General features: G+C 44.2%; 2 protein-coding genes across 6 annotated transcripts in view; one reads left to right on the forward strand and one right to left on the reverse strand.

Moving 5' to 3' along the window:
- The window catches only part of Nhlrc2 (NHL repeat containing 2), a 53,699-nt gene extending 49,270 nt beyond the window's left edge, over positions 1-4,429 (reverse strand). The window contains exons 1-2 of one of the 3 annotated variants that reach the window (XM_021151653.3): positions 4,063-4,429; positions 1,006-1,158 (exon numbers count right to left, since the gene is read on the reverse strand). In XM_021151653.3, coding sequence (XP_021007312.1) covers positions 1,006-1,158; positions 4,063-4,240 — 331 coding nt within the window. In that variant the 5' untranslated portion in view covers positions 4,241-4,429. Of the gene's footprint in view, positions 1-1,005; positions 1,159-3,765; positions 4,029-4,062 lie in introns of those variants that run through there. The other 2 variants (XM_021151654.3, XM_029472364.2) reach the window with 2 other exon arrangements.
- Positions 4,430-4,583: 154 nt separating this feature from the next.
- On the forward strand, positions 4,584-23,922 carry Dclre1a (DNA cross-link repair 1A). Of its 3 annotated transcripts, none has more exons than XM_021151652.3 (10): positions 4,584-4,724; positions 5,200-6,274; positions 7,273-8,904; positions 10,367-10,500; positions 11,473-11,591; positions 12,804-12,944; positions 14,643-14,788; positions 15,813-15,967; positions 21,700-21,841; positions 23,432-23,922. In XM_021151652.3, the coding sequence occupies exons 2-10, from the start codon at positions 5,809-5,811 to the stop codon at positions 23,590-23,592; spliced, it is 3,096 nt and encodes a 1,031-aa protein (XP_021007311.1). In that variant the 5' UTR covers positions 4,584-4,724; positions 5,200-5,808; the 3' UTR covers positions 23,593-23,922. The 3 variants fall into 3 exon arrangements, with proteins under 3 accessions (XP_021007311.1, XP_029328223.1, XP_085690201.1); XM_029472363.2 differs by having other exon boundaries at positions 4,645-4,733; XM_085834075.1 differs by lacking the exon at positions 4,584-4,724 and adding an exon at positions 4,740-4,928.

The following is a 23,922-nucleotide window of genomic DNA, read 5'->3' on the forward strand; positions in this document are numbered from 1 at the left end:
TTAGGGCAGAATAAAACACAGTTCTTAAATTTATACACGTCAGTTTTGGTGATTTAGTCACTTGTAACTCTTTTGGTTAATATTTTTAAAATAGAATGTATTATAGCTAAAAAGCATGCAAACCTCCTGTACCTTTAGATCTTATGAGCAGTCTTGTTCAGGCACATTCCTAGGTACCCTCCATCTGTGTTTACTCAGGGTCTACCCCAGCATCTAGGCACAAGATCAGTAGCCATATTGCTCTCACATAGATGCCAGGAGTATTGATTAGTTCAAACTTAAATGAAACCATTTTATCAATCTATTTACTTTCCTGTTATTTTTAGAAAGAAATCAACAATAAATAAAAACCTGATTATTCTCCTACCTGGACAGCAAGCACTAAGTATAATCTCCCCTATCTCCAGAGGCTCTAATGCTGTAAGAGGATTTCCTAGAGCGCTTTCGCAAACATTAACTGTAATGAATCATCTTGCAGTGATACAAGGTCAAAGGAAAAGCACGCGCTGTACTCTGCATTCCACTGTGGTTCACGTCAGAAGCCTAATGACATTTCCTGCTAAGAAATGTAAACCTTTGCATCATCACACTGAGAAGAGCATAAAACCGTGGCCAGATGTTTCACTTTTACATAGAACAAATTTAGTTAAGCCTGGGATAGAAAAAGACTTTTCTAAACATCTCATCATGACAAAAGTAAATTAGGCTCTGACCCTCAGACAAAACCTGAATCCTAAATTCTGGTTCTCAGGCAAACCATTATCACTAAGTTTAACCCCTCATGAAAAAGTATATGGAAATCAAGCATGGCAGGTTAGTGGCATCTGAGAGGCCAGGCAGGGAGGCCAACCTGACTACCTGGGGGGACAGGAGTCAGTGCTCACTCACAGATCAGACCACACTTAGAAGCACCACAGTCTTGCCCAATGGTCATTCTCCTTTGAGTAAAGGATGTTTTTCCCGTGCTTATGTACAGTGGTAAGAAACCAATCACCAAGCAGGTACCTTTATCAGAGAATCTGTGCTCCAGGGCGTGGAGATCAGGCAGCACATGAATGCAGTTTATGCAGCAGTAGGTGAAGAAATCAAGGACAACCACTTTTCCACACAGGTCCTTGTAAATGGACAGAGGCTCCTCTGTGTTCAGCCATTCTAAGCCTGGAATTTACAGAAAACAAATTAAAACAATTAAAGGAAACAACAAAGAAAAAGAGTTAATTAACTAAACTGTCCATTAAAATGTGATTCTGTGTTCCTAAGACCAGTATAAACAGTCAAACACTTTAAGAGATGATAGCACTGCTTAAAGATTGTAGCAGTTGCATTTATTAGTCTACCCTAGTCTCTTTTCTATTAATAAATAAGAGAACATCTTCATGATTCTAACAACGTACGTATGTAGGATTTCATAAAAAGATCAACTAGGCAACTATGTGGAGAGTAAAAGTCTGGAGAGGGACGAACAGGAGGATGGAAGCAGCTGAGAATGGGCATCTGCTCTGGGGAGGCAACCTACAAATCTACCAAAACCAACAAGCACAGTACTAAATCCTTCCAGAAATGGTGAACAGTCTTGGGGAGGTGAATAAAATCAACACATTCAAGTAAAAAACAAGAGGAAATAAGAATAATCTTTAAAATTCCAAGTGCACCCATAATTGTCAGAAACAGATATCAGATGTAGACTTCTGCATCTTTACATAGTGCCCTCCTTAAGCTACTTGCAGTTCGAGGTGCAGGAGCAAAACTCTGCAGTTAAAGGTTCCTTGTTTACAAATTTGAAGGGTTAAAACTCACTCTTACAACCGACCTTAGAACCACAGCACATGGTTGTTCTTTATACAGTCAAGAAATGTCGCCTTTTCACTTAAAGGAGAAACTTTATGGTTTCTCCGTGGCATATCCAACAGTCGACATCATCACTCTTGAGTTCTGGAGCCATTTATTAAGTGAGATACAGATGACTTAAGCGGCGTGGTTCCAGGATAACTACTGACTAGCGGCGGGCAGCACTCACACCGCTGAGATACAGACAAGGGCTGACTGGTGTCATGAATAGAAGGAGGATGGACATCTTGGAGAGGACACAGGAGGAAGGCACAGGACTGCATCATGCTATTAGAACAATGTACAATTTAACACCTATGAAGCTTATTTCTGGAACTTTCCATTTCATATTTTGAGAAGGTGATTAACTACAGGTCCCTGGAACCAGACATAAAGACTAATGTAGCAAGGATTGCCAACAACAAAAGCTATACTTATTCAATTATAACAACATTCTAGAAAAGATGATCTCAAACAAATATGCTAAAGGTTTTACGGTTCAGTGAACACTTAATTATCCCTTTTGATAAGTATTAGCTTCATATCTAATTGATGACACAGAGCTACTAATTAACCTACTAGATGACATGTATCTCACATCCCACTTGCAAGATATTTAAGACTCTATCTCTATAAATTGTTATGGGTGACTTACTGAGGGCACAGAGACGGTTATTTAAGTTTTTTTGTTAAGTTATTTAAGTTACTGTCCCAGGTATTTACCAGATTTATTGATAATAATGTATTTTAAGCAGCAATAATTACAATGAATATAATACATGGCCAATACTTAATGAGTCTTCTTGTTTTCTAAGAATTTGCCTGAATTACCTCCACTTCCTTACCCTAAAAAGTAAATATCGGTTCCACTTTCTTTACAAGTGGAAAAAAAAAAATCAAGACCTGGAGAAATCAAGTAATGTGCTCACAATCAAAAAGCGGACAGAGGAAGGGACAGGGATTCAGTTTCAGGTTGGCCTGGGTCACCCATCAGACTGCAGGCGACCCCTTCTAAAGAATGAGAATCTTCTATGTAGATCAGTAAACTACAATCAAGATTGAACAATCAAGTTTTATCTCAAAACCTGCTTTGTTTGTTTTTAACTTTCTGTTGATAACTGGTTGCGGCAGAACATCAGGCTATGTCAAAGACAAAGCCTGATTATTCTCTTATGAGTATGATTTCAGTCACAGTGGTCCAATACCATAGTAATATAGTAAACTTACTATAAATACAAATGAAACATTTCTCAAAATTCTAACTGATGGCCTGCTGGCTTATAATAGTGTATTTACAAAGTTTTCAGAAGATATGTATACACTGCATACACGTGTTTGTCATTTTTAAGTTTCTCTGATGGGACCGACCTCCATGCAGCCAATTCTTTTGCAATCCCACGGTATTTCAAATCCAGTATAACGAGGAGGAGGGTAAGCCCCTCTCAAGGTGAGTGCAAAAGGGTCCGAAATACCCAAGACTGTTGTGGGATGAAGGAGGAACGGATAGATCCTTCCGGAAGATACCTGAACCCTACCACAGGTAACAAATTAACTATGCATGTGGTTTCAGTGTCACACGCCAGGACACATGCCAACACGGCAGGCTAAACAATGCCACTCCCAACCAAAGAAGGTAAAGGAGCGTTTTGTTTAAACTGTACTACCAGGAGTATCCCTTTCCCTAAGTTCCAACACTTCCCACTGCTAGGATTCAAACCTAAGTACTAAGCTAAAATTGATTCCAGATTTTAAAGATCAATAGGTTCACCACTTTGAACGTGGAAACACGGTCGGACTAGAAAACCATCAGATGCTATGCCTGTAGAATGTAGTCCAACTCTAGTGGGTTATTAGACGGGCAGGTTTCCTAGCCTTCCCTGTGCCTCAGTTTCCTTAACTGTAAAACAAGACTAGTAAGAGGGTCTCGGTGGGTTGTACCAGATAAGTAGGAGCTCTCAAGTGCTTCAAACCGTCTGTGGCACATTAAAAAGTGATCAATAAACATCCATGGAGTCTTGTGGCTACTGACGTCAGGTCACGCAGGATTCCAGACAGTGATGCAAACACTGGTCCCCGCCCAGCGGACCCCCATCCGTGTGTCGCTGCTCCCCTGGAGCACCTCGGGGGCTGTGGGAGGACCGCAGGGAACCGATCTGCAAACTGCTGGCGGGAGGGAGCCACCCTGAGGAAGGGGAGGACCCGGGAGCGGCCCCCACCCTGACGCCAGCCCCTCACCTTCCGGAAACTCGGGCACCGCTAGGTCCTGCTCCCAGCCGTCCACCTTCTGCAGATACTGGTAGACCAACTCATCCTTCTCCTGCTGGGTGACGGCGTCCAGCAGGGCGTACTCGAGCGAGGTCTGCGCGGGCAGCAGGCCCGAGAGGCTCGCGCCGCGCGCTCCGGGGGCCGCCATGTTGCGCGAGCTCCCGAGGGCTCCGGGGCCGAGGGCGCGGGTCGGACTAGCGTGCGCCGCCCTCTTGACTCAGAGCGGGGCCCGGCCAGCCCGGCCCTGCGCCACACACGTTTCCGCCTCCAATAAGCCTTCCTCCGGACGCCAAAGTCCAAAGGGCCGTGCTTCCCCGGCGCGTAATTAAACTCCAGAGCTGCCCACCCCGCCCCTTCCAGGTTCCGGGCCGCCGCGAAGCCTGGACGTTCGGAGCGCCAGATTCGACACGGGGAAGGCTACTGGGGTCGCGCTCCACAGGAGCTGGGAACCCATTGCCTTTGAAGCCCGACAGGGAATTCCAAGACAAATAAAATTCAAATAACCGTGTACACGTTTAAAAGAGCCGACTAAGAAAAGCCTGCCCAGTTGTGTCCCACTCTTAAACTGAGATCAGCCGATTCGGCACGGCAGTGAGAGCGGGACAGCATTCCCGCCAAGAAAGACTCGAAAGGTAAAGAAGGTAAAGCAATCCTCAGAGGAGACGCTTTTTTTCTAATGTAGGCAATGAGGCCGGTGGTTTTGTGTTGACAACAACACCGACAACAAAAGTGTCCTGTGATTCTGGGTGTGCTGAAAGTGCGGGCGCGAATGGAATGTCCCGCGAGCTGGCGCGGAGGGGAGGCAGCTGCAGCGGGTCCCCCTGCTGCCAGGCCAGGTGTGCCCACGAGGGACTGCCAGGGAGGGAGGGGGCGAGCTGCACAAGGGCTCTTTGAGATGCTGGCATTATTTAACCTGGGAATAATGTAGAGCTCCTTCATTGGCCTAACCCTCACCCCAGATCCAAAGGCAAAGAGCGGGAGCCTGTAGGAATTTTCTGGTACCTGACCTCTCTGGAGGTCTGCAGAAGTGGCTGATTGCTTTCAGGGCAGACAGCCCCTATGGTGTGGAGTACTGTCTCACATGTTTGAACTTTGTTCACTGTGCAGGGTTTGATCCTAGGATGGAGGAAGAAATGGAATGACCCAGGAAGCTGAAGCTGGTTGGATCCATGAGTCACGAATAAGGGCGGGCAGCTGTCGGTTGTAACCATCACCTCTTTGATTATGGTGTGACTAGTTTCACACTAAGTAGACTAGGGACTGTGACTGGACTTGTAAATGGACACTTGTCCACATGAACGAGAGCCAGAATAGCTTTCTAACCATTATATGGAGACTGTTTCCAGTTAAAGTCATTGAGCCTGGTACTTACCATCAATGCTTGACATTCAAGACATTTTTGATTCCTATTTTTATAAATCAAGTTCTGAGAAGTTAAAAAAAAAAAAAACCTGAATGAAATAGTGTCACAATGTAAAGAAAACCGTATAGATGTTACCCTGTAGTGGGTTCTCTTAATTTTATTATGCTATAAAATGGAACAGCAGGTGTTCACAGGTACTAAGTGGGTTGTGTGCCAATATCACCAAAGCTTTCAGTGCCAACCAAATTAGTTGGCTTTTGGCTACTTTTTTTTTTCCTATTAAAAATTTATTACAAGAAATGGACTCTGAATTCACCAAAGACTAGTGCTGTACTCACAAAAATCATTTGGCCATGTTAGAAGACACGTTTTGGGAAGAAGAAATCTGGGAATATAAATGTAAAAGAAAACCCAAACCCGTACATCCAAATAATTGTTCTGAAAATATTTCAGAATCTGTTGAAAAAGCAACAGATGGAAAACACCAGTCAAAAGGAAAAGGACATGAAAAGGGGACTTCAGAAAACCCAGGCAAGACGAAGGACCACAAAGCGTGCCTTGCAGAAACAGGCAGTCAGATTTCTGCAGGTTCCAGTCAGAGTTCGAGCTGTAGAGATGAGAGTCAGCAGTCTCAAAGCAAAGAGACAACACCGAAAAAGCAACATAGAACTCGCAGAGGGAAGCAAGTGACCCCGAAGGTGCGCCCCGTTTATGATGGATACTGCCCAAGCTGCCAGATGCCCTTCTCCTCATTGCTGGGTCAGACGCCCCAGTGGCATGTGTTTGAGTGTTTGGATTCTCCACCTATCTCTGACACAGGTAAGGAAAGACCCAGCGAGGCTCCTGCCAGTGTCCCCTCAGTCCCCCCAGGGACTATAGGTGTTTGCAACCATGACTGACTTGTTTACGTGCAGGTTTGTAATAGGACCCTGGGTCCTGGACACAGGACACAGCAGGTACTTTGTCGACTGAGCCATCATCTCAACTTCTCAGTTTCCACAAATGTCGCTGAACCTTTCTTTCACTCTGCTTTCTCCTACTTAACTCTTATAAGGACTATATACGTTAAGTGGTATTAACATTTTATAGATGAGCGTTCCTACAAGCTGAATAAACCAGGCCTATTTATTATCCTACTTTAGAATTAGATAAAAAAATTATAAATACATTTGGTTTCTAAATATGGATATGTTGCATTCATCATGTATGTTAATATACCAGAAGAGGAACTAGAAGGTAGTCTGAGATGATTCAGCCTCACAGAAATGTGCCAGTAACAGAAGTGATGCCATGTTTTTATTATATTTTAAGATAAATGTCATGTTTAACACATAGAAAATTCCCCTTGGACTATGTGGGGAATGAGTTATGACTATTTGTTTTTAAGTTATCTCAAATTTCCCTGTGGAAAGAGGATCTGAAAAGCAATCTAGAAGTATTTGGTTTAAATGTAATAAATAGAACCTTGTAAAATTACGCTGGATTAATTTTTTGGTGTTTTAATGTTGATCTTGGAAACAGCTGTTAAGGCAGCTAGCCGTGGATATTGCCATAGTTCTTAGAGGTAACCCACGGAGGGCTAGGCTTGGTGGGCCACATCTTTCATCCCAGCACTTGGGAGGTGGGCAGATATCTGTGTTCAAGGACAGCCTGGTTTACATAGAGAGTTCCAGGATAGCCAGGGCTATGTATAGAATCCCTGTCTCAAAACAACAACAACAAAATGGTGAGCCATGGCTTTGTCCTAGTTATGGTGTTAGTGCCGTCAAGGTTTATTGTATAAAGTGGTCATTTTTTCCCTTTTTAACTATTTTCAGAATGTCCTGAGGGTTTGCTGTGTACCTCCACAATTCCTTCCCATTATAAGAAATACACTCACATCCTGCTCGCTCAAAGTCGAGATAGCAAGGAGCCTCTGGGCAGCCCCCCGGATGCATTGGCTGGGCTGTTTGCTGCAGCGGCGCCAGGTTCTCCTTGTCACCTTGAGGAAAGACGGTCTATGACTCTGGAAACTGAGAACTTAAGAAAAGTCTTAGATCACTCTTTGTTGATGATGCAGTATCTAAAAACATCTCAGCCTCCAGCTGAAACCAACAGGAAGAATGTCTCTTCCCCATGTTCTCAAACATCGCCAGTTCCACAGTGTGCAGAGTTCGTCAAGAGAGACCAGCTGGTGGGAGGTGGATCGCCTCTTGCTGAGGTTGCATTAAACAGCCAAAGCAAGTCAGGGAGTATGGGTTTGCCATTGCCAGAAAATGACGCTGACAGCTGTGAGATCTCTTATTCTCCGCTGCACAGTGATGAAGAGACTTACGACGTAGACCAAGAGCTGGATGATTCACAGCAGGAACTATTTTTTACCCAAAGCTCTAAAGACAGCAGCCTAGAAGAAGATGGCTCTGCCATATTTGAAAACCTTCATGGTCCCTCCCCAAAGGAAGCAGAGGGGATCTGGCCCACAGCGAAGAGCCTGGTTACCCAGGCTAGGTGTAGTGCACCGAGTGAAGGCAGTACACTAAGTGACTCTTTTCTGCTTCTCTCCAACACCTCGAACAGGCTTTCCCAAGAAGACCCATCACACACAGATGCGGCCTTCCACTTGCTTTCACCTGCGTTGGCAGTGGGAGGTGCTGCTTCTAATTATAGGACCAGTAAGGCCAAGCCTGATGAGCCAGAAAAATTCCTCTCACTTGCATCAAGTCATCAGCAACAGAAAATTGAAACGTCAGCTGTTGGCAATCATATTTCTCTGCCATTACTTACAAGGGCCAGGTCAAAGCCACTTGAAAAGGAGGGAGGCGAGCGTCTGCCTTTGCATCCAACCCAAAGTCAGACCAGAGGATCACCGCGCAAGGGCTTGGGTGCTGCAGGTGCTAACTGTGCCTGCAGGAATGCACAGAAGCGCTCTAGCATGCCTCTTGACAAGCCCTTGGGCACATCGCCTGCCAGTCCCAAGGGCAGCCCGAGCCAACCGTCTAAGAAAGTAATGAAGCAAATGGATATAGGCGTGTTTTTTGGACTACCACCCAAAAGACAAGAGATGTCACTGCAGGAAAGTGCATCAGAAGGGCCCAATGTCAGTCCAGTTGTGAGTCCCAACCAAAAGAGGCCCTGGTTGTGCAAGAGGAAAGCTCAGAGCTCTCTGAGTGACTTAGAGTTTGATGCAAAGAATTTAAAGGCGAGTCAGCACTCTGAGGAACCGTCTGGAGAGAAGACGCAGCATCGAAGAAAGAGACATAAAACGTCAAATTCACCACGGGAAGGAACATACCAGAGAAGGTCAGGCCACCTCATGAACAACCCAGAGTTGGGAACCGTCAGCCTCAGCAAAGGCAAAGCCTTTGTAAGACGGACGCGTGGCAGGACGCAGAGAGGGAACATGAACATTTCAGAGTCCTCTGGTACAGGGGAAGTGAGAAGAACATGTCCGTTCTATAAGAGAATCCCCGGTAAGTTGGAATACCAACTTCAGCTTATCAAGGAAGACACAGCAGTGCCTAACGTCACGTTTTTTGTAATAGATAAGTTTGAAATAATTTGTGTAGGGTATATATTTTCTTTGCTTTTTATGATATTTTATGACTCTTTTAACAGGGCTAGGGCTTGGGTTTTTCTCCATTATGAGCAAATTTGTATTAACCATTTCCTATGCTACTCTAATGATTAGGTAGCTATTCTAGATTATAGGAAGGCATGTGAACTGTGGAGATTCCGTGTAACCTTAAAGACGGTGAGACGGCAGTGTAAATGTAAGGAAAGCCAGCCTCTAAGCCTGCTGAGGATACACAGGCTCGGTGGCTTGAAAGAAGGGGAGAGTAACTGGCTCTACTTACCACAAATGCCAGTTTTCAAGCAATGTGAGAACCCAGGGTTTTCTGCGTTTGTATATTCCACTGAGATATCTGCCCGTGCCTTCACAGATAAGTTCATGGGAAAATTGAGCCCAGAAATGAATTCCATTGCTAAAGAGAGCGAAGTCTTCTATCAGGAGTATGCAAGGGGACAGCAAGAGTTCACTCAGCTTCTGATACTGCACAGATGTGGGGCCGGGGCTGCTTCTGTTTTCAGTGATCATTACGATTCACTTTTTATATTTTACACGTGCTGTGTGCGTATCGACCGCCTGAGTAGCATGGTGAGGCTGAGTCTCATTGCCTGAGTATCAGTGGTCAGCACACTTGGCTGTTTCGTTCATAAGCACAGTTTAGAACAGTGTTTCTCAACTCTATTTTTGTCACTTTTCTTCGGGGGACACTTTTGAGGCAACTCCTTCTTATTTCCGTCCTCCCCCACTACCCCAAAACGAAATCCAAGGACTACAGATAATATTGTCTGTCTTCTCTTTTACTTTGGCTCTTTGGAGAACTGCAAACTTTCGCCCCACCCCTGAGCATCAGTACCACAAAAGCATTATTGATCAGGGAAAAGAAATGATTGGTTTGTAACTTGACATTTTTTAATTAATTAATTTATTTTTTAATTTTTATTTATTTATTTATTTTGTGAGACTTTTCTCAAGCCTCTTCCCTATCATTCTTTTTTTGTTTGTTTGTTTTTTTGTTTTTCGAGACAGGGTTTCTCTGTGTAGTCGTGGCTTTCCTGGAACTCACTCTGTAGCCCAAGCTGGCCTCGAACTCAGAAATCCGCCTGCCTCTGCCTCCCGAGTACTGGGATTAAAGGCGTGCGCCACCACGCTCGGCTGTCGCAGGAATCATTCTTATCTTTTGATACATGTATGTTTTTAAGAAACTCATAGTGAATTTGAAGCATAAATGAGAGATGCAGAGTGGTAACAGTCCCTGGCTGTGATAACAGTGATAACAGTCCCTAGCTGTTAGCTGGGACCCCGTTCCCCGTGTGTAAGCGCCTGGCTCCTGCTCACCCCACTGCGGGGGGGCCCTTTCATTGCAGGGACTGGCTTCACTGTGGATGCTTTTCAGTACGGTGAGATCGAAGGCTGCACCGCCTACTTCCTTACACATTTCCATTCTGATCATTATGCCGGGTTGTCCAAGGACTTCACAAGGCCAGTCTATTGCAGCGAGGTAAGTTTCAGTCCTCCGAACTCTGTGGAATGTCGTGACTTTGAGAAACTTTGATACTGAAAACTAAAAGAGCCATCATTGTCGTAGAGAAGATGGCTAAAGCAGACTGGACACTGAGGTTTAAAAATCAAATAGATCACTGTCAACAGATACAACCTATGTTTTTGTTTTTGTTTTTTGAGACAGAATTTCTCTGTGTAGCCCTGGCTGTCCTGGAACTCACTCTGTAGACCAGGCTGGCCTTGAACTCAGAGATCCGCCTGCCTCCCAAGTGCTGGGATTAAAGGCGTGCACCACCACCGCCCTGCGATATAACCTATTTTTACAAACATTTTATTACATGAGAACAATAAATGGCCATACAGTATACTCACAAAGCCAAGTTTCACTGAGTAAACATTCTTTTGAGTGCCTAAGTAGATACAGAGGCAAAATACTTAACATTAGGGAGCTTGTTTCTGCCAGGTAAAGCTAGGCTGGGGTTCTTACCTCAGCAGTGGTACATCAGACTCTGTCCTCAGCTGCTTAGAGGAAGCTTCACGGTGCAGACTACCTTGAACTGGTTGTTAGATCATGAACATTTAACAGTTCCTGGAGGGCTTCAGCTAGAAAGTGAGGTACCCTCCCAGCGTAGTCTCTGGAGAGGCACAGGCACCTCAGAAATACGTACTTTGAGCTTTCAGAAACTTAAGACTATCTAGAACATTCTAGAACATACCCCGAGGAAGCACAGGAGGTAAATCTGCAGCAGAGAGCAGGGACCAGGTCAGGAAGCTTCTTTGTGTGCCCTGCTGGGCATGACGGGCTTTTCCCAGATGAACAGGCAGCAGAGTGACGTGGGCATCTCACAGACTGGTCCCTGCGGCGGAGGGGCCACATGCTTAACCGTGGGAAATCCACACGGTACTCACATACCACTTCGCTAAGCTGCATATGGCACAGCTCCAGCTTCTTGCACACCCTGCCTTGCAGATAACGGGCAATCTGTTGAAGAAGAAGCTTCGAGTGCAAGAGCAATACATCCATCAGCTGCCGATGGACACCGAGTGTGTCGTGGACAGCGTCAGGGTGGTTTTGCTGGATGCCAATCAGTAAGTATGAAGGCCACCTCAGTGACCCACTTACCATTTCAGGCAGCACGCCAGGAGCATGAGAGGTGCCTGCTGTAGGCAGCATTGAAGAAGAAAATGGCGGCATCGTTGTTCGAGAGCTTACAGCTGATAAGCTAGGTTCTTAAGCCAGAGTAAATTCTAGTTCTACTTTTGAAAAAATAATTTTACTATCAGATTCAAGGTAGAGAAAATCTGTTGTCTAACATATTTTGTACAGTTGACTGGTGACACTTTATATATATATATATATATATATATATATATATATATATATATATAAAACACCACCACTTTGTTACTGGTCTTCAAAGATGGAGTTTTCCAATTTCCTTATCATAACTTACATAAAGTAAAATCTTATATTCTATTTGGATACCAGAGGATTGGTCCTTCTGCTCCCACCATACTTTTAAACTAGAAAACAAACAAACAAACAAAAAATTAAATCATTCCATTGTAGACTCTAAAGATTTGGAAGATTTCTATTTCCACTGAAATGCATAGTATTCTCTCTCTCTCTCCCATCTCCACCCATCTCCTTCATTTTCCTCTCCTTCCCTCTTCCTCTCCATCCCTTTCCCATCTGCATCTCTGCCCTGCACTGTAAGGTTCTGTCAAGATTCATGTGGCCCAAATACAGTGAGCCACTGTGCTTCTTTCTGAGTTCTACTATCCCATATAGACCTATCTATAGATGAGCCTATAGGTGTGAGCCTATCCCATAGAGACCGTAAGCATCTTGGGAAAGAAGTAAGGCAAAATCTAGATTTGCTAAAGTCCAGGCCAAAATTATCACGTTAGATTCTTCAAAAAAAAAAAAAAAAAAAAAGAGTTGGTTTCCAGCCTTGCTGATATTTCTTTTTTTGATTGCCAGTTTGAGTTCTGATGTTTTTTGGAGTTGTCGTTAATTGAAATGTTTACCACAAATCACAGGTTCAGATAAACTATTCGATCAAAGGTCTCAGCCAACACTTAGACAAGTTGTCCTAAGAGCTTAGATGCCAGGCCAGTCTGTCCCGACAACAACAGGACCTTCTCAGAAATGTGCACCCTGTAGACGTGAGCTGCCTTCCCTGCACACTGGTGCAGCTGATAAAGGCCATTCATCCTCCTGTTGATGTCGAGAGACGTACCGTTGCTCCAGGTGCTTTGTCTGACCCCTGCGTGTCCCTCTAAAATGTTTGTGTCCAGCTGTCCAGGTGCTACCATGATCCTTTTCCAGCTTCCCAACGGTGCTGTCATACTGCACACCGGAGACTTCCGAGCCGACCCCAGCATGGAACGCTCTCTCCTGGCGAGCCGCAAAGTCCACACACTGTTCCTAGATACCACGTAAGATACCTTATGTGTTCTTCCTTGTCCCACCGATAGCTGTGTCCCGTGTTGTGTGGGTAATTTAAGCGATTGCTTAGATCATTTAGATGCTGGTTTACGGCTAATTTATGTTTTTTTAAGAGTGTTTAGCAAAAGAATTCCATTTAAAAAAACCTGCTAAAAGGCAAATTTAGAATTATAGGTCATAATTTTTTGTTATTTTAATTTTGAAAATGTTTATAGGACAGTCATTACTAAAAAAAAAAAAATGGGGGAGAAATTTTAGGAAAATATCTTTTAAATGATTGTTTTTTCTGAAGTGTCCAGATAGTTTATTGGGAAGAGCTGTGCAGAGGAAACAGAGGCCGCAGTGGGGTTTTGCTTATGAGTATCGGAATTACTTTTATTCTTTTCTTTAAAAGGTAACTTATCAGCGACACCTTCGAATCTCTCAGTGATACAAATCTAATCACCCAAGGGTTCACGTTGAGATTACGTGGTCTTAGCCTTAGTAAGGTATAATTGACATAAATTATACGTATTTGCACCATACCATGTGATTCCATGTATTAAAATAACTCACTGATTTGTAGGATTTAAGTATATAAACATTCCAAGGATTCTTTGGATAAGATACCTCAATAAAAGATAATCTTTCCAAAACAAGCAAAACCACCAAAAGCAAGCAAGTCTTTCCGTGGCCGTTTGCTCCCAGTAACTAACGCCTTTCATCCTTTCCTGTGTTCTTTAAATGGTAGAAAAATTAAAGAAGTAACTTTTTTTTAAACATCCTTTTATTCTTCTTATGGGTCTGGATTTTTCTGTGATAGAAGAAAGGACTGGGGTTCTCTCTCCTTTCTGATGACTGAGTACCAAAAACAGTTCTGAAAGTCATGAAAAATCATTTGTTCGGTGTATTAAATTTTAGAAAAATCCCACTTTTCATCTCAAAATATATACAGACAATAGCTAGGAGCCAGCCTTTCAACTGGGTGGTTTTCAGCACCCAATCCAGCCAGAGCTGTGGTATGGTTTTTAAAAGATTTGTTTTTCTTACTTCTAATTCTGTGTCTGTGTGAGTACGTGTACTTTAGTGCAGGTGCCAGTGGGAACCTAAGGTGTTAGAGCCCCTGGAGCTGGAGCTACCAGCCAAGTTAGGATCTGACTCTAGTGGGTGCTGGGAACTGAACTCAGGTTCCCTGGAAAAACAGTCAGCACTCCTAACCCATGAGCCATCTATGTCTGCTATATTCCTGTGATGTATGCATTTATGTATCTGTGAAAGGAAATAACCACGTGTATGTCACCTTTAATTTGAAATACTATATTAAATCAAATTTAGCTTAGTAAGTAAGAATTCTTTCCTATAAATATAATCTCTTCAGTTGTATTTTCTTTGGGTTTTAAAAATAGACACTGAATTCTATCATTCATAAGTAAAGTAACCAACGGGGAAAATATATTCTTATTGAGAAGAAAAGGATTCGTACAGGAAATTTCTTTGAAGATGATAAAAGCATAATTTAGAGATACATGGTGAAAAATTATTATTATTGTGCCATAAATTGGCAGTAAGTGGAAACATGTATTTTCATTGCAGGCAGCGTGGGACTGTGTGGTTTTAGTCGTTGTACTCCTGGTGTGTGAACTTCACTTGTTTGTTTTCCTGTAAAGTAGCATCCGAGCAGAGCCTCAGCTCTCTCTTCCTTGTCACAGATACTGCAGCCCAGAATATACCTTCCCGTCACAGCAGGAGGTTATCCAGTTTGCCATCAACACTGCCTTTGAGGCTGTAACTCTAAACCCACGTGCCCTTGTCGTCTGCGGCACCTACTGCATCGGAAAGGAGAAAGTCTTCCTAGGTGGGTGGCCGCAGTATCTAATTTACATTAATATATTATAAAGATCAGACTCCTGCACGGGCCCTTTCAGCCCTGCTCCGACATTTGATACTTTCCAATGTGATCCAGTATTACCTTTGAAGATAGAGGGGAAATGTAGAGTGTTCGACACCTTTAAGCCAGGAGGCTTTGCGGGAACGTTTAACAAATGCATTTATCGTGACACTCATGTCTGTAGGCAGTCTGTGTGGGACTGTGGTCTCAGCCTTGAAAGGCGCTCCCTCACTGCATAGCGTACCACGTCATTCCTTGCCGTATCCACCAGCGAGCCCGAGCCGGCAGAGAACAATTTAACTTTTGCTCCTGGGCGATTGCTTCTGTCTTCCTGTAGTTTGTCTAGGTGATAGATGCATTGTTTACTTTCTGTGGAGTGGTCCCCAGTTCTTCTTAGGTATGATGCCACCATGCCAACCTCCGAGAGCTGAGGTGCTAAGGCCAGGACTTTAACGTGCACCCAGTGTTCTTCCTTTCATCTGCCTCTTCCTGTGCTGCTTTTGTTTAAGATCAACTGTCGTGTGTGTGTGTGTGTGTGTGTGTGTGTGTGTGTGTGTGTGTGTGTCTGCATCTGTGCTTGGGAGTACAGGTGCCCACAGAGGCCAGAGGACCACTTCAGATTACCTTGGAGCTGGAACGCTGGAACGAGCGACCCAACCAGGATGCTGGGAATCAAACTGGGGCCTCTGCAGGGGCAGTGTCTGCTCTCAGCCCCTGAGCCATTTCAACGTCTGCTTTCTATACGTGTTTCATAGTTCTAAAATAATAAGTAATAGACTTTTTAAAACTAAATTCTTTGGCTTTCTCTTTGTTAATTCCACATAGCTAATGAGCAAACTCATTTGGCTATTTGTGGTTAAAATGAAGAATTTTATTTTGTGAATTTTTTTTTAATTTGGTACATTCTTACTTTAAAATGTGAGTAAGTTATAACTTTGTTTGTTTAACAAGCTATGGTTTTACTGTTTTTTATCTTTTGCTTTGCCTACAGCCATTGCCGATGTTTTAGGTTCAAAGGTGGGCATGTCCCAAGAAAAGTATAAAACCTTGCAGTGCCTCAATATACCAGAAGTCAGTTCCCTCATAACCACAGACATGTGCGACTCTTTGGTTCACCTCCTCCCAATGATGCAAATTAATTTTAAGGTAAGCAATCAAGATGTGCATCTTTTAAGATAAGCTAGGAAAGGTATTTATCTGAATATAGCCCTAAGAAATTCTGTCAGAATGAAAGTTTTCCCCCCAAGGAAAACATTTTATGTTTTTAGCCTTTCTTCTGTGTGTATACCCTTGTAATTAACATGCCCACCAAGACTTCAGACACTAGACGATTAGCCTAATGGAGGGAATACAGATAGAAGCATGTCCTTTGTGGCCATCCAGACTTGTATTTCAAGACCATTTTTCCTAGTCATTTCTGGGTGAGGGAGGGAGTTAGACTGTTATAAGTTTGTTTCCCCAGGCCTGTTTTATTCGGTTCTGATTTTGGCCCCTCTTAATACTGGCATGAACTGCCGGTGTACCCTGACGGGAAGTTCTAGTGTGAGTCCCCGGGGATAAGCTCAAACATGACAGAGGAAAGGTCTGATGCATACGTCACTGTGGTTTGGGGGCCTATCTCTCAGATTGACGTTCTAGGACTTTTTTTTCTTCCATATTTGAACATTTTTGACACCTGCCAATGGAAAGAGTAATGCATAATAAACACGATTTCGAACGTAATGTAGAAAATGTGATTTTGCTTTTGCCATCATATACGTAAAGGAACTTTCCTGAAGCTTTTTAAGCTAGGAAGCCCGGGCCTTACAAATAGCAAGATACCAGGAAAATGAACGTTCATTCCCGGGTGCATGAGGCGAAAGTACAATTCAGAAGTTATCTTCCTAAGTTTATAATCCAGACAAATTTCAGATGTAACCACGGCAGGGTTTTTCACATTGGTAATTAGTTGAGCCAACCCTGTGAGCGTTTTAAGTTGGGAGCTGCCCACTTGGTGGAGCTCTCAGGAGATGCCATTCAGAAGGACGGGCGCCTTGGTCCTGGAGAACAGCAGCGCTGCTGATTCATTCCTGACTCAGCCTGCTTCACCTGAGCAGGTTCCCAGGGCCAGGGAGTCCGTATTCAAGGTCCACAATACTCAGTCAGTATTATGGACACTGGAGGGTTAGAACCTTTCACAGGAGTGTCCCGTGGATGCCATCTCCTGTAGAAATGGCCAAGTGAGGGAAGGAAGGAAGGCTTCCACCAGAGCTGCAAGGCCACACCTCCTAATAGTGCCACTCCCTGGACCAAGCATATACAAACCATCACAGGGCCTGTGCAGTGACATAATGATGGAGAGCCAGACGGCAGAGAGCTAAGGAGGAGTGAGAAGTCTGTCATCACACATCGATGGCCAGTCTCTAGGAATACTAAAGGAGGCACAGTGATGCTATCTAGGTCAGGACGCTACAGATCCTAAGCACGGTGAAGTCACCCCTCCACACGCACTTGGGTAGCTATAGGAAAGCAGATAGACAGTAACGGCCACTGATGAGGGTGTGGGGAAATCTGAGCCTCTGTTCTCTGCTATCGGGATCTGAGGTGATGCCTCACGTTCAGTTTGGCGCTGACCTGATCAGTCCCGAGCATATCCCAGTGCTACCTAAGAAAATCAAAAACATCACCATGCATAAAACTGGGAAAATATTCACAGTAGCAAGATCTGTAGCAGCCAAAAAATTGAGAGAACCCCAATACCCAATAAATAGTGAATGAACAAGTATATAATGTGATATATCCGCAAGGCAGGATAGTCTCCAACCATGAAAAGTGATGGGAAAATAAAACATGCCACAGCATGAGCTATGAGAAAAATATGTAAATCTGTGTGTGGTTTGGTCCAAGTGTGTAAATCTGTAAGCCCAGGACGCCTGTCCGGGTTTGGAAGGAAGACAATGGAGAGTGACTGCGGGGGGCAAAGGGCTTCTCTTCTGGGTGATGTAAACGTTCTAGAATTTGGCAATGGCAGTGTTGCACAACTTTGATTTTGTAAGTAGACTGGAAACTGCTGAATTGTGTGATTTTTAACACTGGCGGTTGCTGCCTCGAAGCCTAGAGACAAAACAAACCATGAATAGGCAGCGGAGAGGTAAACGGAGACCAGCAGCAGAGCCCGGTGGCTGAGAGCAGCAGAGCACTGCAGACGCTGGGCACACAGAGAGAGCATGGCCTCCTCGGAGGACTGAGTGGATTTATTGTGGTGGCTCTGCACGGCCAATAACTTTACAGACTGTTTTCTGGCCCTCGGGAACTTCTTTCAGATTATATTTTTATCGTTGCAGACCTAAACAGAAATAAATCTTGAGGCAACTGCAAACTTAAGTACAGTTTTTATGCAGGAACTCAAACTGACTTTCAGGGCAGATTTGGAAGCCTTTATTCTGAGCACGATTTAGGCTGGCGTTCTTGAAAAGGGAGTGACGCGCTACCATTGTCTAAATCTTTAATACTCTCTGAGCTTATTTTCCCACTTCTGGGAGTTTATATTAAAAATTAATCCTGTATGAAAAGGCTATTTTTTAGGGCTCTCAGATGATGAATGTCTAAGAAAGATAAGAAAGAGTAAGTGGAGTCCCCTCCAGGCACACCTGAAGGATGGGGCTGTGAGGCTCCAGTGAGTGAGCCAAGCCTTCTTTACCTCCCATGCCTGCTGTGGAACTACAGCAGGCATCTATTGTACTGCCTCGGGACTCTCCCATCCTCCCTGGAAGGGAGCAGATAGAGGTGAATTTTGAAGCTTCCTAGTCTACTAGGCACAGAGGAGTGGAATCTGATGATTATTGTAATGCCGTATATCTTATATCTGTATATCTTAATGACTATAGCCAAATTTTTACCAAACCCAAATATTTGTACTGCATCAAACATAATGGCTTTCTTGTTAAAAGATAAGCCCAGTAGCTTTCAAGGTGTTCAGGGAATCTTTAAAGGGTTTTAGAATGTGGGGTCAGTAAAGTGCTTACTGTACAAGGATTGGAATTCTATCCCCAGACCCACATCAAAAACAAAACAAAGAAGCAACAAAGGATGAAGCACCTGGTTGTAATGTGTGCTTTGTAGGCCCAGCACCAGGAAGGAAGCAGAGAGCTGCATCTCTGGGCTCGCTGGTCTGGCTAAGAGGGAGACAGATCCCAGGGAAGGGCACACAGATTGTCCTCTGGCCACCACAAGCCCATTAAGTGTGTGCCTGAATTCACGCACACACAGCACACACAATCACATGCATTCTCATATCTAAAAATAAAGGCCGAAACGCTGTGAATGATGCTAAGTTCATACTCTCTGGCTCATCCCGAGGTCTCACGGGTGTCACATGGTTGACTGCCACCTCTGACTTAACCCCTATTGACTAAATGTGGTAAAACATAATACAGAGGTGCTGTGGGGGTGGCTGGCATTCTGAAGGAAACCTTGGTGATGTTGCCAAGGCGTTCTTCTCACAAACTGGTTACTAATAAACACATGGAGATGATCATAAATCAGGGGTTTTGTGTTGACTAAATTGTTTATAATAGCTTTCTGCATTAGAACAGCCCTACAATTGTAGCTAATGCAGTGAGGGGTTGCTGGCAGCCTTTCTGTAGATTTGGCACGTGTAGCCACAAGTTTCTATTTGTAGCACTGGCTTATATCACATGTTATTTTTAGAATAACAAATTTGTCTCATAGGAATCAAAAATTGGTGCCGGTTTAATTCTCTCAGACAGTTCAGGCACATGGATGGTGTGTGTGTGTGTGTGTGTGTGTGTGTGTGTACACGCCCTATGTTGGTAATGGATGCTGCAAACTAGACTCCAGTTTATGGGACTACGAATACAATTTCATGTATCACTACCCATGGTCTCTGTTTACTGTCACTTCCTTTCAGGCTGAGGGTGAAGTGGGAAAAGTGAAGTGGGGAAGAATAGTAATTAAGCCAACAACCAAAACAAAAACTTGAAAACATACAATGCTGGGGATGTAATAAAAACTCAGGTGTCTGTAAGCCCAGCTCTTAATATCAAAGTTAGGAGCGGACTAGAAATGCAGTCCTTTCATGAGAGAGATTTTCATATCTTCTTCAAATTAATAAAAACTCTTGATTAGTACAAAAGGAAGTCAAGCGGGGCTGGGAGAACGGCTCAGCAGATGAGCACTCGCTGTGCAGACATGTTCTGGGCTCGAGTGTCCAGCACCTAAGAGGCCAGGGAAGACACAAGTGGTTGCAGCCTCAGTGCTAGGGTTGCAGAGACAGGAAGGTGGCTGGTGCTGGCCACCAACGTACACCAGTTAGTGACTGACCCCAACTCAAGGAACAGGCAGAGCATAATAGAACAGGATATTCCATGCCCTCTATCACATGTACACATGTGCTTGTGCACACACACACTTACTCACACACACACACACACACACACATACACACACACACACACAGAGGATTATTTCATCAACAAAGTGCATTTTAATTAATTCTACCCTTTTGAAATCCTAGATTTCAACCTTAAACTCTAAAACATTGACCTTCAAAAAAAAAAATCCTTTATGTCCTCATTACCAGTCTCACACCACTGTTAGCTTCAGCTGAGTATCTTCAGGCTTTCAAAAAAGGTTTGTGAAATGTCGTAGTCAGTTCTGACCTTACTGAGACACCTTAGCCTACTCAACACTTAGAAGAGGAGCAGGTGTGGTAGTTTGAATAAGAGTGGCCCCTGTAGGCTCATGTGTTTAGATGCGTAGTCATCAGCAAGAGGCACAATTTGAGAAAGACTAGAAGGTGTGGAAGTGTCTTGCTGGGAGTGGGTTTTGAGGTTTCAAAAGCCCAATGCCTCTGACTCTAGATCAACTACCACCCCAGCCCTGTGCCTGCTATGCCTGCTGCCATACTCCCAGCCTTGCTGATAATGGATCAAACCTCTGGAACTATAAGCAAGCTCCTAATTAGCCCAGTCTCTCTCTGCTTTTGGTTCAGGTTGCAGAACTCTCAACCACTTCTGCACCATGCCTCCCTACCTGCATCATGTTCCCTGCCATGATGATAATGGACTAGGCCTCTGGAACTGTGAGCAAGCCCTCAATTAAATACTTCCCTTTATAAGAGTTGCCTTGGTCATGGTGTGTCTTCACAACAATAGAACAGTGACTAAGCTCTGAAATGGTAGCACACACCTTTAATCCCAGCACTTGGGAGGCAGAAGCAGGGGAGAGTTCGAGGCCAGCCTGGTCTACAAGGAGTTCCAGGAAGGATGGTCAGGGCTACACAGAGAACCCTGACGCAAAAGACTAAAAACCAAACAAAAGCAGAACACAAAAGAAAACAATGAGTAAGACAGCACATGGCTTCTGATTACAGTGTCCTGAAGACTGAGATGAGTCCAGTTCATGTTTGAGGTAAACAGCGAATGCCCAGGAAGAATGCCGTGGTACATCTTTAAAGTGCAGGGCTGTACTGAGCACAGTGCCATGTAGGTAGATTCCTGTGTCCCCTCTTCAGCCCCTGTCAGCTTGTTCCCGCAGACTTGTGCTGCCTTTCTGTTTATTGTTATCAGTATTGGGGTCTCTGTATGTAGCTCTGGAGCTCACTCAGATCAGATCTTGCTTACCTCGGCTACTTAGATCCCAAATAACTTGTACGGCTTCTTTCTGGGTGCTGCCTTGACCGTTTGCAAACAGTGAAAAAGAGGAGCTTGCATGTGTTTCCCATGACGGTCTCTCTTGAAGCACGGCACTGGGTTGTTGCGCGCCAGTCTCAACAGCAGAGGCTGCCTGTGCCAGGTCTCTAATCTCACCCTTTAATTCCACAGGGTCGTCTCTGTTGACGCTGACCAGCAAATCAATGCACTGTTTTTACCTCACAGGGTTTGCAGAACCATTTGAAGAAGTGTGGTGGGAAATACGATCAGATTTTGGCGTTCCGACCCACAGGATGGACACACTCTAACAACATAACCAGCACAGCGGATATTATTCCCCAGACAAAAGGAAATATATCGATATATGGTAAAGTTATCCAAGTTTCCCATTTTCAGTAATTTCTCCTTTTTTATTACATCTCTTTATTCGTGTGCATATAACATGTGTAGATGTGGAGGTCAGAGGACAGCCTGCAGGAGTCAGTTCTCTCCTGCTGCTGTGTGGATACCAGGGCTGACCGTCGGTCATCCGGTGTGATCGCGAGCATCCTGACACCGACCCATCTCTCTGGTCCAGGGCTTCTCCCTTGTAATGCTTGTCTTACTTAAAAAGCACTGTAGAATTAACAACCAAGAAAAATGGGTGGCAAAGAATTTAGCAGCTCAAGAGTTTCAGGTCTCTAACTCTGAATCCCTACCCAGTGCATTGTAAGCAGCATCAGCCAGCATCAGCCAGCATCAGCCAGCTGGCACCACTCTGATGCAGCCGACCACAGGCCACCGCATGTGACAGGCCAGTGATTTTAGAGGAAATGATAGAATTACTCGAAACAGGCAATGCTGTGGTTTTATACCGTGGTGACAGGAAGCAGCACGGTTGTGGCAGGGAGAGGTGGGTTAGATGTGGTGACGGCAAGGTAGCAGCTGGAGCAGGCTCCCTCTGGGAGGTTCACCCTCAGAATAAAGGCGTGCCGCGTGTCACCAGACAGCGGACTTACCTTCACTGAGGACTGGTTCACTCTCAGGCCCCTCCACTGTTCTTTAACTGTGAGAGGAGGCAATAAAGGGTTTTTAGAATTCCTTTTTTCCCTTCTTGCTCTTTCTGTATGTCAAGCTGGGCATTGGGGGTTTGCTTACTCTAGACAGCAGAAGCCCGTTTGTCTTTCTTGCCGTTTTCCTCATACTTCCTCCAGACTTTCCTGACGTTTGTTCACAGCTGAGGGACGCGTGTAGCCCAGTGGCTCTCAGGATTCCCAATGCTTCGGCCTTTAATGCTCACGCTGTGCTGACCCCACCTAAACTTGTCTTCACTGCTACTTCAGATCTATAATGCTGCTACTGTCACGAATCATAATGTAAATGTCTGTGTCACCGGTGTCTTAGGCTACACCTTGGACTTATGTGACTCCCAAGGGGGTCGAGACCCACAGGTTGAGAACTACTGGTTTAGAGGAAGAAGTAAATTCCAACTAAATATAACTCTCTAAAAATGCATTAAAACTATAGTGTATATGCATTAAAACTTAGTGGTTTTGTTTTCTGTGTTCCCTGAGTTTTGTTATGTTAATGTTTTCATCTTTATTAGTCATAAAGACACCAAGGGTTTTTTTTTTGGGGGGGGGGTATTGTTGTTGTTTTATTTGTCTTTTTTTTTTCTTCAAGTGTGTTTCTCTGTGTAGCCCTGGCTGTCCTGAAACTTGCTCTTTAGACCAGGCTAGCCTCAAACTCAGAGATCGCCTGCCTCTGCCTCCCGAGTGCATGGTTAAAGAAGTGCGCCACTACCGCCCAGCAAGACATCAAGTTTTATTGTCTAAAGCACCAGAGGTTTTTTTGTTTGTTTGTTTGTTTGTTGTTGTTGTTTTTTCAGAGTAATATTCTAGATTGCTTTTCTATTTTTTTTTTTTTACTTTTATTAGTTTGTTTTTTAGAAAATAATCTCTTCCCTCTGGTGTTACAGGGATTCCCTACAGTGAACACAGCAGCTACTTAGAAATGAAGCGTTTTGTCCAGTGGCTGAAGCCACAGAAAATCATCCCCACTGTCAATGTCGGCAGCTTTCAGTCTAGGAACGCGATGGAGAAATACTTTAAGGAGTGGAGACTGGAAGCCGGATACTGATGCTGTCACAGACGTCAGCTGGGTTCCGTACGGCAGGCGGCGATAATGAAATCTAAATTGATGTGAGGTTCGGGCCATGAGAACAGTCTCAGGACTGCGCTCCTCCCTCGCTTTGAACAGTGATACACCCAAGGTGCTGGGTGCCTTCAGAACCCCCAGTGACCACTGAGAGTAGCTCTTCCCAGTCCCTTTCACTCTGAATCTCTTCCCCATGGGTTAACGGCCATCTGCAGCAAACATGGAGACCAGCCACCAAGCATTATCTATATAGTAATGAAACGAACCTTTTATATGATATGTATTCTTAAATAAAATTTAATATAGAACTTA

Source organism: Mus caroli, unplaced genomic scaffold (genome assembly GCF_978045245.1).
Source record: "Mus caroli unplaced genomic scaffold, Mus_caroli_1 scaffold_20, whole genome shotgun sequence".
In the NCBI taxonomy this organism is placed as follows: Eukaryota; Metazoa; Chordata; class Mammalia; order Rodentia; family Muridae; genus Mus; species Mus caroli.

What these genes read in the sequence shown, in the direction of transcription:
- Dclre1a (XM_021151652.3), top strand. Translation starts at nt 5,809, where the DNA reads ATGTTAGAAGACACGTTTTGGGAAGAAGAAATCTGGGAATATAAATGT. An exon ending in TGATGCAAATTAATTTTAAG is followed by an intron (nt 15,968 to 21,699) that starts GTAAGCAATCAA and finishes TTTACCTCACAG; the next exon opens with GGTTTGCAGAACCATTTGAA. An exon ending in AGGAAATATATCGATATATG is followed by an intron (nt 21,842 to 23,431) that starts GTAAAGTTATCC and finishes CTGGTGTTACAG; the next exon opens with GGATTCCCTACAGTGAACAC.